General features: G+C 39.3%; 2 protein-coding genes across 2 annotated transcripts; one reads left to right on the top strand and one right to left on the bottom strand.

The window, feature by feature from the left end:
• The first annotated feature begins 2,329 nt into the window (after positions 1–2,329).
• Positions 2,330–3,178, top strand: LOC137575554 (uncharacterized). The gene has a single exon (XM_068288140.1). It carries the CDS (start codon positions 2,343–2,345, stop codon positions 2,949–2,951), a length of 609 nt encoding a protein of 202 aa, XP_068144241.1. The 5' UTR covers positions 2,330–2,342; the 3' UTR covers positions 2,952–3,178.
• A 9,046-nt stretch (positions 3,179–12,224) lies between these two features.
• Positions 12,225–13,241, bottom strand: LOC137575421 (CTD nuclear envelope phosphatase 1). Its single transcript, XM_068287999.1, has one exon. It carries the CDS (start codon positions 13,128–13,130, stop codon positions 12,303–12,305), a length of 828 nt encoding a protein of 275 aa, XP_068144100.1. The 5' UTR covers positions 13,131–13,241; the 3' UTR covers positions 12,225–12,302.
• Between the last annotated feature and the right edge of the window lie 6,979 nt (positions 13,242–20,220).

The following is a 20,220-nucleotide window of genomic DNA, read 5'->3' as shown; positions in this document are numbered from 1 at the left end:
CAGTTAAGCATTGCTAAGTGCCCACGTGTATGAGTGCGTTTGTCTGTGTAGCTACTTTTCCCTAATTGCTGCACTCAATTCACATTTAAGCGCAATTGAGGCAAAGAAGCAATAGAGGAAAGGGCAACAATGCAGCAAGATAAAGCCACAAATGCATTTTGCGGACATGCTTAAGCCAAAGGCAATTACATTTTCGGACATAATACTCAAATTGAAGTGATACAAAACCATGAAGAGAGCACTAAAGCCATAAAAGATATTTACCGGGCATTAATTGTTCAATCGAAATAAGACTCAAGGTGAGTAGCTACCGCAACAAATTAATTGCTAGCCAGCATTATAATTTTCACGTTCATGCGGAAAACAGTTTTCCAACTGGAAGTATTAGCATCTCTCTTCTTAAGCTTCCTCTTGACAATCAACTGGCTGAAGTGTTTCGAAACGTTAACCAGAAATACCATCCCTTAAGGACAAACACTGATCACTGGTCAATCACATGCTCAAACTATCTTCCTTAAATACACATTATGACTTGGCCAACTTACTGTTCGTGAATTCGAGACACGTAGAAACGGTGGATTCGACCACCTCTCGACATTCACTTATCCCGTAACAAAGGAGAGAAATACCAAAATTCGAATGCCACTTCAGCAATTTCTGTTTCAGTTGTCCATTAATTGTGAGTCGCCGACATCATAAATATGCCGAGTGAGAAATTTTAATTAATTCTCCAAATAACGTACAGAAATGTGTCAGACATACATACAAATACATGGGTTTGGTATAAATTGTGTGTGATTTGTGACAATGTGGCAATTGGTTGCATTTCAGTTAATAAAATGGAGATTACCACTTTCGGCCGCAAATAAATGTAAGTAATTTTATGTGCGAAGCAAATTAGCAAAGGACACGAAGAAAAGTTGTCTTGTAAGTAATACTTTTCTGCTTTCTTCCTCTCACTCTCTCTTTAGCCCTATCTCTTTCTCTAGCTTACTCCGTGTCTATCCGTGTAACTCTGTAATTTTTGGAAAATTAATTGCTTTGAAAACTTTGCAAAGATGCTCCTTGACACAGAACTTTCTGCGTCCGTCTGTTGCGTCCTTTATTACTCGGTGCTCACTGCACAGCCAGTCAAGAACTGCACCCAGAGCCAGCAAAGTGCCGCGGCGTCCAAATTAAATGGCTGACAAAGTGAGCAGCAGGAGGAGCAGCAACAGTGACTGCAAAAAAAAACAAGAAGTTTTATTTTATAATTTGTCGCCAATTGCACTAGACACACAGAAAGTAGCAAGAGTTGCTGAAAGTGGGCGGGGAAAGTTCTCATAAATCAGAATATTTTAAAAGTGTTTGCTCTGCCAGGCGAATGCGAGGGATAGAACAAGCAGTTAGGGAGCCGGCAAAAGGAAAAGTGGAAAAAGAAATAAGTAAATCGACAGAGAATTGCGGCAGCCATTAGCCAAGATTATGCCAAAGAAGTTGTAGCAATGTCAAAGGGAAACCCAACCAGATGGGACAAATTCTTAATACATCTGCATCAAAGCTTACACACTCTTGCAATCTATTTCACTGCAGAACGCCAAAATACTCTTTATATATTTCAAGATATTATGGAAGGACATCAAATTCCTTAACACTGTCAGCACACGAGTCTTCAAGATCTACAAACAGACAGGGCTAAGTATTTCTACTCGAGCTAGTTGCGAACCCGAGTACTAAGGCATTTAGGTGGTCGAAAACATTCAAAATATCGACATAAATGTCATCAGAAAGTGTCATAGTAGGTAACCAACTTCAGTTTAAAGGTAAGTTTCGGAAATCCTGTAATTTTTGAGGTCTTAATAGTATATAGATAATTGAGACCACTTTTTAAATCAAAGTTAACACAAAACCATCAGATTTCGATTCCAGTCATCCAGGTATTCATAAGATATTTATGGCAGTTGGGGAAAGTTGCATCGTTTGAATGGTTGTTTCTTCGACGCCCCGCTAGGACTCTCGCTTAGACATTAATCTGACTGTGGGCAGAGCTAACATTTGCGCCTTTTATTCCTCTGTCGAGTCCTAGACTGACGGGCAAATAGCAATTTAAATTCAAATTCAACTTGGCAAATGACTCGCAGGATATGAAGCAAATGATTTGCATTCCGAGCTGATCTAAACGACTTTTAGGATAGTTTTCGATAACTATGCGGCAATGAAGGACGACGACAGTAAGAAAACTGAGAAACAAACAAACAAGTAAGCAAGTAAGCAGGCGGCAACGACAGACAGACGAACTTTGATTGACATTTCAATTAAATTATAGCCAAAGTCATTGGGATTCAGATTCGGTTGTCACTAGCATGTTTCGAGTGCAGAAACTTTTGGTCTTCGAATTCGAAGCGATCTACGAGCCAGTGTTGGTGGAGGGGCCCGTGGTCCTGGTGGATGCCCAAGGAAATGGTTTGCGACAGTATCACATGGCCCTAACCAGTCGAAACGTGGTCTTTAGCTGTGACAATCTCTTTAAGAACTCAACCAGAAGGGGGCCTTCTGATGAGCCATCCTGGGAGGGACGGGGCCAGGATCCGGAGATCGAGTGCTTGGAACTAGTGAGTTTGGTGCCATTGGAATGCTTAAGATTTAATTTCTACCGCAGGGGCGATCGCTGTCTTATGATGCTCAGCGCGCATCAGGCCCATCAGCACTTGAACGTGAAGGAACCCATGATCTTTGAGTTCGGTGGCCACAATTTCAAGCATCACTTCTGGTACACATGGCGTGAGCGAGTGGCCTCCATTCGGGTAGTACAGCCACGCTATAGTGAGATCACCGGATCCTCGCCCTTCTCTAGCAGCGACGTTCAGTTGGAAGAAGAATTAACCGTGCAGGTCCAAGTGCATCCTAGGCCAATTCGTTCTTCCTCTGGCATATTTGTGAGGTGCTACAGCTCTTCAGGCGAAGGCTACTAGATGTGGGAGTGTGTGTGTCCATCCCCACGTATGGGCTACTCCGACTTTGTCCGTTCGGATTCTTTATTTTTTACTTCGTTAAGCAGCTTTCACTTGCCCGGCAAAGTTTCCTTTTTACCGCAGATTGATTGATGCAAAGTTATTTCTTCTGAAAACTTGTTGCCAAACTTTACTCTCGTGCAGCTTGAAAGTCTTGTATATCTCTTTGTTTATTTATATTAAAAAGTAAACTCTCATAACAAATAAGAAAAAGCAAAATAACACACCTTCTTAGTCGATAGTTGGCCAAAGTTTGGCCAACAAAAGACAAAGGGAAAGAAAATTATAAAGTCCAGGGAAAATGCGAAGCATCCAGAGTCCGCCTCCTTTTGGCCATACAGGGTATTCCAAACTTCTTTCATTCTTTCTATTGACCGTAGCAAGTTAATCGAATCCTCCTCTGTGAACTTTTTCACATGTTCCGCAGATCCTTCCGCTTGGCAATAGCATCTGCCTATGCAATCATCAAGGGTGTTAACCAGTCCAGCACTTTCGGGGGAACAAGTGTCCCGTATTTGTTATTGTTTGGTTTTATGTTTGATGGTTAATGCAATCAGGACAAAAACAACAAGGGCTGAACGACGGAGACGGAGCCGCCACCGCAGCTGGCAAGCCAATGCTCTGGTTTCGGCGGCTTGTTTGTTGTCTCTTTATCGTTTGTTTTTAGGAATGGTTGGAAGATGGTGCGCGAAGGATGCGGGGAGCGGAGAGTGGCGGTGGTGTTGGCCATTTCTTTTTATACATTTCTCGGTTTTGCTGTTGTCTGTTGCCTGTTTTCACAGCCAAGTTAACCGAAAAAGTTTTCAATTTGTCGACAAACTTAAGCCGCAGCCGCAGCAACACTTGTCGAGTCTGAGAAGCTTTCTTCTCTCTCCTCCGTCTCTCTATCTCTCTCACTCTTACACTCTCTCCCTCCAACTGTCCGTCGCTCCGTCCGTCTGTCTTATACACTTTCTCTGTCTCTGTTGGTGTCTGTCTGAGCGTACAGCTGACACCAAAAATCAATTGCAAGCAAATAAAAATAAAAACCAAAAACAAAATCCTGAAGCAAAAAAAATAAACAAAAAACAATCGTCATTGGCCTCATTTGGTTTACAGCATTTAATGGTCAAAGTTTTCTGTTCAAGTTTTTGGTCTGTAATTTATTTGATCTGGCCATGATAAATTACAATTTATTTTAATGAAATTTCCAAAATATCGAGCCACATAAATCATACGCCAAGTGGTGCCTCCAAACACACACACGCACACTCAGCCAGGGAGAATAAACAAATACGCACATTTTAAAGTTTAACGTTTTCACTCGTTTTAAGTTTGCTTGCCAAGGCTAATTAGAACTCTCATTCTGGCAAAATCCATATTCACATGGCAACGGCAGAAAGTTAATTAAAAACCCATGGGACACGGATCAAAGTCGATAAAATGAATAAGACGCACAGTCAACACAATTTAAAATGTCCCTGTTTAAATGGTCATATCAATTCTATTCCCCAAGCGTGTGGAACTCTATTGTGGATATATTGTTTACACATTTTTCACATTTATATTTTAATTTATGTTAGAATGGTTTGGCCATGCGAACTACCATCCCTAGCATATTGAGCTGATTTGATGAGAAACACCTATTTAAGAGTAGATGAAAATATTGGAAGTTCGTAACTGGGATGAATAAAAATTGCAACCTTTTCAAATTTTTGAGAACAGTTGCAGTGGAAAATATTTTGCCCAAAAATTGATAAATTCAGAGCTGAACAAGACGAAAACTAGAAGAATGCGCTCTGTGAAAGTAAATGCTAGCGGGCAGACAATGGACCAATATTTTGGAGGATGAGCAGAGGGAATGCTGGCAAATCATTTAAATAGAATATTCTAAACTACAAACATAGATATTATTTTAACATAAACAGTTATCCAAACACTTGAATAACATTAAAGATTTAAGGATTGAACTAACCTATTAAACAATTATCCTTTTAAGAGTGATTGAGAATGAGTGGGAGACTGCAAGGAGACACAAGTTTCGATTATTAAATTGCAACATTGGCTGGCACTAGATCATAACTCTTCCAACTGAACAAATTTTTATATACAAATGATGCCAATATAGATATTATTGATTCATCTTAAACAATAACAAGAGAGTTAGATAACAAATGAGATAACAAATAACAGTTTGTTAATATAGATTCTACAATCCTGTTTAGTCCTAGCTTTTCTGTGTATAAATGTATTACAGAGTGCCTAATGATAAGTTGGATACTTTGTGGGTAATTAGGGTTGACTACGCAATATGAAAATTTGTATTATTAACTCGTTTTTTGGTTACACTTGCGTAATTATTTTGCCCTCTTTTAAGATCCATCGGATTAATATGGACAACCCGAATGATATCCAATGTATCCGCTAACTTGCAGCTCAATTGTCCAACAGTATATTTTTGCTTCTCCAATCTATTTAGTTTTCTGGTGGAAAGCGGAAAATAGGAAATAAAACCTAATCAACATTAAGTGAGCGCAACAGGTATCTTGACTTTTTTTATTCTTAAGACTCCTTATATGTAAAAAAAGGCTCTGTCTGATTTGGAATATAATTTTAGTTTCCCCTGCAAAATCGAAAGAAATTAATCAAACGTAATATGGATGTCTTTTGATTGCAGGATGGTTTTTAATAGATTTATTTTAACTTGTATATATTTAAATTATGGGAAATCGTTTCGTTGGTTTAAAGTACACCATGTAAATTATGAATAGCTTTAAGCATTTGCCCAACATTTTACATATTTTTCTTTGTGACTTATTTATGCTGTCGTCATGCTTTTTGTCTTCCCTTTCAATGTTCGTTGGTTTTCTGGGTGCTGGATTAGTTCAAAAGCAGCCGTGTGGCAGTCTGGCAGACTGGCAGGATGGCAGGCAGGCCACATCAAACAGGCTCTCGATGTGGATAATTGCCTGTGAGAAATTTGAATTTGAAATTTGTTGTCAGTTTTGTTGTGGCTCATTTTTGCCATTTGCGGTGGCCAAAAAGAAATTTCACTTTAAGCTCTCGGCTCACAGCACAAACAAAATTCATTGACAGCATCGATAAGTATGCTACACATTTGCAGCCCTCTCCTGTTCCACACTTCTCACATCTCAACTTATCCGATTGGGCGATTGCCGGCCTGGGGAAGTGAAAAGATGCGCACAGTCAACACGGCGTATGCGTAACATTGAAGTGGGGTTTTGTTGGCTTTGTCGGCCAGCAATATTTCATTAGGTAGGTTTGACATCTTGTCAGAGCATTAAACCTTGATATTTGTGAGAAAATTTTAAAGACAAAATTAAAGCCCGTTTGGTTGACGCACATAAGCTGACAGTGATGTATGTGTTTTACATATAATACGTATGTGTGTGTGGGTCTTTTGCACATGTGTGTATATGTACTTACTTCTATTCAAATTCCAATAGACAGGAGGCTGTGGATAAACGTTTTAATGTGAGAATTCTGTGGATGTGTATGAACATTTATTTTATTAATGTGGCATGTACTCGCATATACCCATCCATAGCAGGCATGGAAGGTATCTACGGTTTGCTTAATGTGTATTGAAATTAAAAAATTCACCAAATGCTTTTTCAGTCTACTCTGTTTTAATGTATTCCCTAAGAATTTCAGGCCATGGAATTTAACATAGAGACCCAACATCAACCGTCTAGAGGATTGTACTCATTTCCATCGAAGTCTATTTTATACTTAACATACGAAAGGGAATTTGCCTTTCATGTGCATTGCTTTATTAAGTAAGTCCCTTACTATATTTTAAAGTTAAACAAGTTTAAAATTAAACAGAATATAAAAGCAATGATCTTACTTTTGGCGGATATGTACACTGGAGGGCTTAGTGTGTGAGTTTTACTAACTTAACTCTTGCAACATTTTCAATGTAATTGAAAGTCGGTTGTTTATTTTGCAATGTTTTATTCATTCCTTTATCAAAGAGTTCAATATGGCCAATGTCCAACGGTAAATATATATCAAGTTTCCCTGACAGTTTTATTTATCAGCACGGCCAATATCTGACAATAATATGTCAACATCAACCTCTTAATCTGTTTGTTGTATCCGTTAGTAGTCTACCATTATTGCGATTTTTTATGAAATGTTTTAAAACATAGAGGGGAGGGGAATTATACATTCAATAAATTTAATTTCAACGGGAACAGCCTTCATTGTGCATCCTAGTATTGGATATATCCGGAGATACAACGGAGCATCCATTACCCTTAACCACTTGAGGGAACAACTTCTCCAGAATGGGTAATCTCGCCAGGTTTGAATAAGTTAAAAGAAATTCGTTTTGAGTTTTTGAGGACAGATCGCAAATGAAAGCGAAACGATCCTTTGGAAATGTCTCTTGAAATTGAAGGAAATTTGAGACTGAAACAAGATGGATAAAAGGCAGACTGGCGATGACATGAGGCGTTCCGTCCCTTTTGTAGTTTAAGGGACTTCTGTTATTTATTAATAGATGCTGGACTGAGTTGTAGATGTAAGAGGCATAAGTGAAAAGAAAATTGAAAACAATTTTCTACCATTTTAACACACACGCGTAGCTCTTCACTAATTTTATTTGATTTTCATTCAATGTTTGAGCCAAGTTTTAAATGAATGGAAACGTGACCGAAATACCAAGGCCGGCAGAGAAAGGCGCAGCCCTTTGAAGCCCGGCCACTGACCGCAAAAGGTGAGAGGGCATGCCAACAAGACCGCGGTCAAAGTTGCCAAGATTTTATGGGCCAGAGCCAACAGCCACCCTTCCCCCTCCAAATAACCCTGAAGACATCAAGCTTGCATGTTGCGGTGGGCAAAGTTCTAACAGATTGCCGATTTAAAAGTGTCGCAGGGCAACAGCATTTTGTCGCCTGTTTTTGCCTTTATTTTTAGCCAGCTTCAAGGCGAAAAATCTTTCGCACACATGTCGCATGTGAAAAATCACTGTGGAAATTGTGCGCATAGTGAGAGGAGCGTTTTCACTAGGATACTTGCTTTTGTGTCAAGTGCAAAAGTGACTGCTGCCATGAACTGTGAGAGTAAGTAAAAGCCGTTAATGTTTATGATAGTGATAGAGCATCCCCATAACAAACAACGCCCACCCACCCCCTTAGACCCAGTCAAATGTACGTACACACATACATTCATATACAAACACACAGGTATCTACTTGCATACATAAAATATATTGCATACTTGCAAGCGCATTAGCATGACAGAGTCACGTCAGAGAGACAAAGAAGCAAACGAGAACGTGACTTGTCGGTAGGGAACCGTCTATTGTCTTGGGCGGGGTCCGGTCATCATCATCATCGTCCTAACAATAATGGCAACACATTAGACTAAATGGCTATGACATTAAATTTAACCTAAATTGACAATATTCTCTGCCATTCACCAGAAATAATTAATTTGCCGAACTTTGTTTGCATCTCTTGACAAAGCCAAAATTGAGAAACCCCATGAAAATATTCATGATTACAACCCTTGAGTGAAAAACTTCTTCTTAATCCCGGCTCCCTGCCGGCTTACATATACCGCGCATAATCACAAATTAAAGTAAATGAAAATTAATTTTAACTAAATACTCTAACACTTTTTCTCACTTAGCAAACCATTTGATCTGGTTATTCTTAAAGTCTAAAATGTGTATACTTCGTTCATCATTGCTGAACGTTTATGTTGATAGACAATTGACAAATTTTTCTCAACATAATACGTATAGGTAGACCGATTCTCTATATACTACAAAAATAACAACTCAATATACTTCCCTAACTTCTATCCGTCTTGGAGTTTGAAGTCACCAAGACGATTCGCCACAACTCAAAGTGCAAAAATTTAATTTAAACTTTATATTGATCAGAAAATATACCTTTAATGTAGTAAGACAATTTAAACTTAATCGCGGAAAGCTTAACCCGTCGGTTAATTGTTCCAGCAGGAGAGAAAATCAACCGAGGAATCAATCGAGGGAAGTGCTTCCTTCAGCCAACAACTTACATTGCAACTTAAGTATGTATAATCTTTCTCCCTATTAAAGTACGGAATATTTATCCGCCAAGAGAGCCCCTGCAAAAGGATCTAGTCGTGTAGTGACTGCTCAGTAGTCGGGGGTTATAAAGGAGTTATTAAGACTGTTTACAACAAAATCGTTTAAGTTAAATCTGACTTTGGTTTTCTCTAGTTGAGTTCATTAACGGCAAATCATGATTGGGTGAATTGTGATTTCATTTTGTGAAACAATTTCAAGAATTTCAAGCAATTTTACTAATGGGACAGCCCATTTGCACTTCTAGTCATGATCTGAGTCAGATTGATGATGCCCATGATGCAAATTTTATTGTGGGCAAGTTTACTTAAATTGGTCTTGGTCAAAATTCAATTGCAGCAGATGGTCGAAACCAAAGTCATAGCCATCCAAAGCCGAAAACGAAGCAAAAGCTGCAACATAAACAAATGGTCGGACAAATCGGCAAACCTGCAAATTGATGGCAGTTTAGAGCCTATTAAAATGCAAAACTTTCGACGTTAGTTCATCGATGGAATTCCCTTTGCCAGGCTAACTTCTCGTTCCTTTCTCCTTCTGCCTCTGTCTCTGTCTCTTTTTATTTGCCTGTTTCCCTCTGCATCTGTTCCTCCCACTTCCGCCCATTTGGGTTCACTAAGTCGATAATTTTTCCAGAGCACTCGAAATACAATTGCAGGCAAACAGAAGGCTCTCACTAGTCTTCCTGCCTGGTTGCACTCATCCTTGAGGCCAAACAAACATATTCGGTATTTTCGTTTCTGGCACTCAAAGATGGAGAGAAGCAATAGAAGAAGGCAAACATTTGCCATGTGTATGGGAATCCGATTCCCCCTTGGCCCGAACTCCATAGCTGTGGCCAAGGAACCAATACGAAATCGTAAATGTTAATGGTGGGCCCGATTTAATGCTCGTGCTTTAAAGCCTAGCAAGAAAGCTGAAGTCCGGTTCATTCAGTTGAATACCCTTTTATCCTGCATATCTAAATGTGAATAAATGCCTGCATACAACAGCCCAAAAGTATGCTAAGCATATATGTATATACCAGGTGTGCTCCGAAATAGACACTCTTGCATATAATGAAATATCTATAGCATGATTTCAGGCTGCTGCATTTTTGTGAAGAAAAACACATAACAATTGAAATCTTAAAATATTTTGATTTGATGCTCAAAATGAAAAGCTGTAACAGACCAAATGGTAAATTTTAAATATTGTGGACTTCACGCATTGAAATTACGATTGCCCCAAAAGTCGATATACCCAAATTTTTAAGCGACATAAAAATGGTTCTTAATGTGCGAATGGGAATTCGGGAGTTCCTACTAGTCTATTAAGCCTTTTTCCTCCACGTTTCGCTGAAGCCTATTGGGGATAAAATTTAAGCAGCTGCAATTTACTTAAAGCCCACAGATAAGACAATAAAACTTGAATTAAGATTTATGCTAGTTTCACTGCTTTTATTTTTCTGTCCATGTCGACAAATGCCAGTTGAGATTTACAAAGACAACATTCGTCATAATTCAAGTTGACACGATTTTCGGCGTCACGTCCCAGCAGCTAGATAAATCTTTACCAGCTGGCCAACAGAAGGATCCGGAATGGGACGAAGGAGTAGCAGCACTCAACGCCATTTTCAGTCAGTGTAGCAACCATTGTCGGCACCTTTTGCCAGCACGTGAACGCTGTTAACCTCAAAAACTGCAAAAAGCTCGCTGCTAAAACATTTTTTAACGCTCACAAGAGCTCTTCCCTGCCTCCTTTGTCGCTCCAGTCTCCAGCTCATCACTCTATAACCCGAAACCATGACGGCCAGACGGTCCAGGTCCCCGGAATGTGTGGAGCCACAAAAACACGACCGCAAGGGTGGAACGCCATCGACTACGGCATGATGACGACGACGACCATTCCAAACCACAACATCTAATCGAGCTGATGGCCAAAGACCAAACCGATGCCAGCCATCGTTGAAGTTGACCAAACGCGTGGACAATCCTTTTTTGGCTAGCATACGTGGCATGTACGTGAGTTGTGTGACAAAGTGGGTAGATGTATACATTTATATATATGTATATACAGGGTGTTGCTTCACATTACCCCTGATTAGATTCCATTGTAGACATCGCAGGATTTAATTTTATCTGTTCGATTACCACACTGACCGATTGAGTCTAACAAGAACTTAAAGATATATTCACAGATGTACAGTTTTTCTATTATGTTGGCCACCCTGTATTAACACTGCAAAATATTTGGTTTACAGTGTGCGTGTGTGTGAGTGTGCGTGTGTGTGTGAGTGTGATGAAAGGCGCGCGCTAGTTAAACCCCAAACAGACTTTGCCTTCAAATTAATGACCAACAATGGGAAATGTCCATGACTTGGGTGTCGGTCTGCGGTTCTCCGGTTAAGTCCGTGTGCGAAAGTCACGTACACGGACGACGACGCGCCATATTTGGCAGCCGTAGCCTGAAAGCATGCTGCAGTGTTTTCTTTCTCATTTTGTTCTATTTTACTTTTGCATACAAAATGCAAAAAAACCCGACTTTAAGAGCTGCCACCAGCTTTAAGAGCAGCTCGTGTCGCCGGATGGGCTGGCTTGGTGATGACGATGAGGGCTACAATGTCGACTGAACAGTGAGTGCGGAGTGAAGCGGTTGCAATACAAAGATTATCCTGAAACGGCACACAAAGCGCCAGTTTATCTCGAGCACATTTATTTACTTTCTCGGCTGCTGTAGGTTAAAATATTTGCGCTGGTTAAGAAGCAACGCCCGCATGGCCACTTTGGAGGCCATTGGGCAAACCCAGGGATTGGCATGGGGTGTCGGGTTGCCCGAAATGGAGGTAGGGTAAGCAACAGGAATAGTTTTTTGTGCAGCAGAAAGTGGTTAGAACGGAACCAGATAAGGGAGAACAGAGCAGAGAGCCAACGAACAAAACCAAAGAAATGCTGGCAACATTTTGGCTCCAACTTAAACTTCATGTAATTTCAATATTTCTCTTATCTTTTTTTTCTCCCATCTTTTTTTTTTTATACCCTTGCTAAGGGTATTATGAAATTGTTCAGATGATTATAACTACATTCATTAGTCAACGCTCTAACTCCAACTTTACACTTAAGCCTCCTAAAATGAAACTTTCTTCTTTCAGACTGATAAAAACAAAGCATTAGATGTTCTTGTTCTCATGTTACTCTTGTTGAACAGATGTTTCTATTTTGCATGGAAATATATATATAAGAATGTAGCTTAGTTTAAATAAGTGAGCGGCGACCAAGTATTGTTCTGACATCCTTGGTAAATCGAAGCGCATCTAAAAACGGAAGAAGTTTTACAAGTTCCTTGTCATTGGGATCGTAGATGAAGGCCTTAATGGGTATTGCATTCTCAGGGAAGTCTCTATAGGCGTTGGGAGAGTTGTCGATAATTATGGTGCTACACAAATCTTCGTTGACCAGATTTAAGTCCTTGCACAGGAAGGTCGTACTTGAACGACAGTGTTGCCTGTAGAAACGACGAGGTAGTATGCCGCGCCCTGCGTCCAATCTGTCCACGACCTCTGAGGCATATTCCTCTAGACTAGCTGTATATATAACCAAATCGTACCATTTGGACACAAAATCCAAAAACTCATCGACATGTGGGCGCTTATATACTTGAAAAGTGATAGAACTTATCTCCTCGATGTCCACAGTTATTATAAAGTCAGGAACTGCCTGATCAGGAACTTGACTGCAACCAACACTGTCATTCGTGTCTGGATCGTTGTAGCATGAATGTATCAATGTCTCATCTAGGTCTAAAACAAGAGTCTTGCGACTTATGTTGGCCAATGTCTGCTCCGTTTCGGGCGATAGGGAAACTTCGTCATAGGTAAAGTACCAACCGGGCTGAAAGAACACGTTAATTTTGAAGGCCAGATAGGCGAAAAAGCGCTTTATGTAACTGCCCAGCTCGAAAGTCCAGCCTAATGAAATACCAATAATTTTGAACCGATTCACAAATAAAATATTCCGCTTCAATATGTTGTTCTCTTGTGACTTTTCGGCAATCGTCTCTGGGGCCGACGGCTCTCTGGTCATTTTTGCTAACGATCAAGAAGCATTTGAAAGCCCCCAAAGAATATTGAAGAAAAGTTGAAAATCTCTCACATTATTTTGTTGTAGTGTGTTTGACTGCTTAAAGTCATAATGAATAATAAATCAAAAATAATATGTTTTTTTATTTCAATGCTGTAATGATACGACTTTAGTTTACCTCTGCCCGTCAGGGTTTTGAGGATTTACAAATACATATGTATACAGTAAACCTCATATATGAAATCCTGAAATGTATGCAACAGACGCATAGGGCCATAACCTACACGCATACACGCATACTTTTCACTAGGTTAACTAGGATTCCGAAGATGGCCGTTGGCTGGTAGTGGCGCTAAGGTGCTCATGCTATGTCCAGACATACATTTGGTCTTCAAAATTTAGTTTCACTTGGTGCGTGGTATATCGAGGTCGGCTTTGAAGATTAAAGCTAAGAGAAGAGTAACGCAGAAAGTTGCAAGAACAACTAACTTTGGCACATCTGGGTCATTTGATGTAAATTAGCCAGATTATCTAAAGAACTCCACTTTGTCTGAAGTTGGCAAAATAAAAAAAGAAACGAAATCGTTTCCAGTACAAAAAAGTGAGCAGTTTTAAAAAGACACCTTTTCCATACATACATACATACATGGAATACGTATATGGAATATATAAACATTTACCTTAGATATTCCTATTCCACTTGACCAATAGATTCATACAATGATTACATTTTTGAAGAGCTGATGGATATGCATTTAAGCTTCGTGTTCGTTAAACTTTATGCTTAACTTTTAAATTATTCAATTAACCCCTTTTTTCTCATTTAAGTACCAACACTTGGTCACAGGGCATTGTTCATGACCACTGCCCACTGGCAGAGGGATTGAATGGCCATTTGCGACCAGTGATAGCATTTAATTTATGTATGTATCATTGGCAAACCGCAAATTTCACTTAAAAGAGAAGTCCTCTCCAATTGCACAATAATTAAATCTTGTCGAGCAATATTTTATTTATCAATTACACCAGCTGTCCGCAGGAGGAGCAGCGACTCGGAACGAATTGGGTGGCCACCGACAGCACAAGTGGCCTAGGGCAGATCTCTCTTCTCGATACTTGCCACAATGGTGAAACATATTTATTTATGGCAAACTGATAGCCAGGGCCATAAATCTTTCAAGTATGAGACAAAGTCTTATCAACAAACACATAAGACACAGTTCAAAAAAGCGAACAAGAAAAGGAAAACTATAAACATAAATAAATATGTATTGTGTTGTTCATTTAAACTGCCAGTACTTGCCGCTTATCTCCAGCCACTGATCAGCTTCATCATTACGTCAGTCCCTTCCTGTCCTGTCCAGCTGGCCATTGCTGATCCACTTTTTGCCCAGTGGGTGGAGCTCCTCCTGTGCCAAGAGGAGAGTTAACACATTTATGAACTTATGTTAACGATGTTTAGTTGAATATTGACCAATTTTTTGTTGCTTACCATGAGGAATAGTCCTTAGTCCAAATTTCGCCATATTTGCTCATGGGAATGTTAACGGGAGTCATCATGAGAACATCGAGTCCTCCAGCCAAGTCACATCGGCAACCTTCAGGGCAACTAAAAATTTTACAAAAAACATTTAAGAATTATTTGAACACAGTAAAGAGTAAAAAATAAGTTGTAACATACATTATTTTACTTTGTCAAGTAAATGTCTGCATAGGTGGGCACAATTGTCGGTGTCAGTCATGAAGTCGTTAAGTCGTGTGGGGTTCGAATTCATTCAACATCCTTTTATTTTTCGTTGACAAGTGCTTGGTGGATCAGTCGTAACCAATACCACAATTTTCTCAGTGTATTTAAAACTGTATGTATCCTTATCTATGTAAGATAGGAAATTGCATCGATTCGATGATAAGATAAAGGATTAGGTCTTTCACGTTGACGGGGACTCACCTGTCGTGGAATGTTTGAGATTATTCCACTGATCACTTCTCAATTGTAGAATGATGAATCAGTAACAAGAACCCTTAACAATCTGCCCACATCCTAACCCACTCACCGCAGCTCGCTAAATTGAACTATGTTTTGGGATGTCTTCACTTGTTATGCACCCATGGCGTCCGTACCCCGGTCCGTCCGTCCGTCCGTAAGAACTTCTAGATTTTGGAGACTATAAGAACTAGAGACACCAAATTTGTCTAATATGTACAGACATCGAGTTTATTTCAAATTTTGTTTACAAGTCTAAGTCTTACTAGGCCATCTTAGGGGCTGAATTGGACATTGGCACTAGCCACTAGGCGGCGCTATAGTGCACGTGTTTTTTGTGGAGAAAGCGAGATAGATTAAAACATCTGTTTCACTTGGTGCATGGTATACCGAAGTCGGCGAGACGACTTACTTACATACTTCATTTAATAATGATTTTTTACGAATATTTAAATACTATTTTAACTTAAATACAGCTTTCAACTGAAAATGGGCATGCATACACAAATTCAATTTGCAAAAATTGAAACAAAATACCATCAAAATATTGAGTAAGAAGAAAATTGAACAATTTGGTAGCAATCTATGAGAGGACGTAAGGGTTAGTCGAAATGGAAATTGTATCTGGTAATTCAACTTGGGTAAGGGGGCTGCTACTATAGGTCATTTTCCGCACTTTCACGACTGCTATGCACCCCCACACAACCCTAAGGTTTTCTGGTCGTCTTCAAGTCTCCAAGTTCGTTACAATAATGCAATTTGGAGAACAAATCAAGTCAACAAATAGCTGCAGTAACCATGGCAAATGACAAATTGTGGTAAATTGTTTAGTTTTGTACTCGACACAGTAAAGAATATAAACAAAACTGGAGAATACTCTTAAGAAGGCTACATGTGGCAACTCAACGAAAATCGATAATCTCAATCGTTATGCATAGCAACTTAAAGGCATATGTAAACGGAAGCTTGATTTACTTAGATTTTAATTTGACTTTGAGTAAGTTGAAGTTATACCATGCACAAAGTGAAATATTTGAAATTCCGGAGACCTAATGTATGTCTACTCAAAGCAAAAGTAGCAACCAACGGCCTACTCTCAATACAAAATCAATACCCTGCCAAAATTTGCGACATTTTCAATATTGATAAAGGAAAATAAACTCGTTCTCTGTACTGTATAAGTCTACACACTAAATTTGGTGGCACTTATAGTCTTTGAGATATTGTCTGGACGTTGACGCGTACAATGCGAAGTACGTTCAAGTGGCGCATACGACACCAGGACATAGCCTGTTTCGCGCGAGCCCAAGCAAAGCGCTGTCCACCTCCATCCCGACCGACCGTGGGGCGCAGCAGTATATCGGACGGCACGATCGCGTGAACAAATACAAATAAAACGGACAAACAATTAAAAATATGATTAACTACAGCTAATTACGAGCTAAATGTGCTAAAATAGAAGTTTTCACAATGGAAAGAGAGGCTTCTGATCTGATTACGGGATATAGAAGATTGTAATCAGAACATAGGACTCGAAAAGGTTCATGCAAAGAATAGTTAGATCTACAGTGTTTTAAGGATAGAGGAATAAAATTTCTTGTAGGTCTACGGGGTACAGATAGGTTTAACTGGTTCAATAGCTCAGGAGAGTCTATTTCACCTATTATAAGTTTATGAATAAAGATAGCACCAAGCATTACTCTACGATTAATTAAAGAAGGAAGATTGATTAAAAGAAGCCTACTGGAGTATGATGGCAAATTGACATTGCGATCCCAATTTAGACTAGCTGTTCATTCGAGCGGCTGGATTGGTCGGTTCTTTTTTTTGTTGCATACATTTTGGCTGCTCGAATATACAATTACATGGTAAACCAGAGGGCAGGACTTCGTCCACGCCAAAGTTTGTATACCCTTAAAAATTTTGTTTTTACTCTTCCTTCGTTCCTTTGGTAGCTATATGGTATAAGCTGCCAAATGTTCAATTTTAAGGTAATCGCGACAAAAATAACAACGTTTATCACAAAAGTCACTGTTTTTGACTGAGCGTTCCAATGGGAGCGATCCAGACGGACGGCCGGACGTGGCTATATGAATTCAATTCGTTCTGATCAAGAATATGTATACCTTATATGGTCGGAGATGCTTTCTTTTAAACGGAGTAAGCAAGGATTGCAACAAGATAGATAAAGTGCTGATCCCTATTGGACGTATTCCTCACATCGGCGTTGAAGATCCTGTGTTGTCCTAATCATACAGGTCAGGTCAGGACATAGGACAGGTCTATAACTACGAATAATATGATATTATTGATGAAAAATAAATATTATTTATACTTTCAGGATTGTTGACTGGTTAAAATAGACTAGTTTGGCTCTCACGTTACACTATTCAGATATTTTTGTAAGTACATTTTGCACATTTCATACATAAAGCCCAAGTAGTCGATGCTGGATTTACCAATACCAAATTTGACTTCGATTTGACTCTGTCTGGATGGCAGTTCATTTTGTTTACAGTTTTGGACAAAGTTGACCCACATTTTAAGTTAATCATTATGACTGGAATACATAACATGGACTGATTCTGTTACCAATCTGTATATCACATATGCGACAAACTGATATTAACCATTCATAATTAATAATTAATTTTATATTTCAAGTCGGTATAAAATGACTTTTTTTTTATATTGAAGCTAATTAATTCGTTACAAAATGCAATTATTCTGTTATGAATTCCCTACGAGAACCTAATTAATTTAATAAAATTATACATTATTTTATATTACTAGCATTTTTGATTGCATCAATTAATCGTATAACAATCGAATCAACATTGAGCATGAAAAGGAAACTTCGCAAATTGGCTTTAAACTGGCTTAGCAACAGTTGAAAATAATTAATTAATTTGAACACATTTGGCTTGGCGCTTGATTTTGTTTTCATCGCCAGTTTTATCAACCAACATGCTGACAACATAATGAATTCAATGAGGCGTTGATATATAGAAAGTCCTCCATAGGCCACAAGCTAAAATCGGACATAAAACGGCAAAAATTGTTTGCGCACGTAAGTATGCAACGATTTATTTCGTTCTTCAGCGCTGTCAGAATGTAACTGCTAAGGGGAATGGGGTGGGTGGGTTTCTGCTCTGGCCAAAAACTAATAGCCCCAAACAGAACGCAAAAGTACAGACCATGGCTATATCGTATTTTCACTGCTGTTTACGGTATTTTTGAGATTTAAGCGCAATTCACACAAGTTTGTTGGAATACGTGGCAAACTGCATTCTTCTGCATTTACATAAGAGAAGAACATAAATATTATGTCTTTGGTGGAAAGTCGGTTCCTGATGCAGACACAAATATTAAATATTGACTATTTCAACGCACAAATTATCAACTGCCTAAGCTACCCCTATTGAATGCGACTAGCATCACTCTTAAGAGTCAGATGGACCTAACCACGGTAACAGCAGTTAAAGCCAAGAAAGCTTACGAACCAAAAACAACTTGTCAGCATCTACATAGCTGTTGTTGTTGTTGTTGCTCCTGTCTGTTTGTCCTGCTGTCGAGTAATTCATTAACATTTAACTTGATTGACACACGAATTTTGTGCAAAGCACGAGAGCCAAAGAGAATGAGATAGAGAGGGAGGAGAGATAGATTGGCAATGGCCTAGTCGACTAGGCTGTTTTCATTTTGTTGGCAACGCACGTATTTTATAGCCAAACGATTTGTTTGTACAGTTATAATGCATGTAACGGTAACATTGGATTTCCCCTGGATTTGAGTATGCTCACGCACATTCTGAATATATACTACGAGATCGAAAGAGAAATACCAGGGAAGACAGAGAGAGAGAGAGAGAGAGACAAAGAGACTTGCAAAGGGAGATTGTTACTTTGTTAATTTAATAAGCGGCAACTGACGACAACAGGTGCTGTTGCCACGCCCCAACTAGAGTCAACCATTTGCCAAAATGAAGTCACGTAGAGGGTATAAATCAATTGACATGAGTAGAGGTGCCATTACCACACGAAAAGCGTTCATGAAGATTGCATACTGTATGAAATAGGGTGGACCTCATTCCACAACAAACGGAATGAGCCAAATTTTGTAGGTGAATCGAATTCACAATTTGATCAGTCTTTCGCCATCCATTTATACATACTTATATAGTGTAAACTGTCTCATTTAAGTCAAAACTAATGGTAATATTGGCCAAATGCTCCAGCAAAGTCATGAAACACCAAACAAGTTTAAAGTGGCCCTAATACTGCTAGGCAAGCCATGGAAGTAATTTGATATTCTCAATGATATTTTCTTTCTTTCAAAGTTCATTCTTTCTAATAAAACTTTCTACTTAGGAAAACATTCACTTCTCTTAGGTGTGACAAATACTTGGGAAAATATTCGCGTTTTATTTTGGGGTCATGTAACCAAGGATCACTCTAAAATAAAGTGTTCCCGTTCTGCCAAAAGCAACAACCGGCAGCTGGCAGCGAGCAACGGGTTGTAAACTGAGCGCGGGCAATGAAAGTGTAACGAGCGTTAATTTGTATGTCAAGCGCCGCCAAGTGGCCATCCAAGCATCCAGCCAGAGGCTATCCACACACACCCACACGCACACACAGCCAGTGGCATATTGTTGAATAGAAGTTATGGGAAATCCAAGCGCCAACCAGACAATTGGGAGCCTTGCCAAAGTTTTTTTGGCTTAAAGTGCCAAATGGGAGACAATTTCATATTGAATTCCATAGCCAAATGTAGTTCAGTTTTGGAAAAACATTAATAAGTGGATAGTCGAAAATCATCAAAATGTTCCACGTTATGTTGTTTTGGCCCTATGCGTTTAAAGGGGAATTTCGGGAGCATTTCAGCCATTTCCGTCGCAGGTAACTGGCAAAATAAATGCATGAAAAAATGCACCTGGCAGTCAAGCCAACGAACCTACGCTCTTTCGTTGCCATCACTGTCACAGCAGGCAGGGCAGGTGGCTGCGATGAATATTCACGAAATTTTTGGCACAGATTTTCCCCAACCATCTGGCCAGGCAATGGACAATTAAGCGCCCCGGGAGGTACCCATCCCGAAAACAGATACGGA

This window comes from Drosophila tropicalis, unplaced genomic scaffold (assembly GCF_018151085.1).
Source record: "Drosophila tropicalis isolate 14030-0801.00 unplaced genomic scaffold, ASM1815108v1 contig_573, whole genome shotgun sequence".
In the NCBI taxonomy this organism is placed as follows: Eukaryota; Metazoa; Arthropoda; class Insecta; order Diptera; family Drosophilidae; genus Drosophila; species Drosophila tropicalis.
This window is presented reverse-complemented; position numbering and strand designations above follow the sequence as displayed.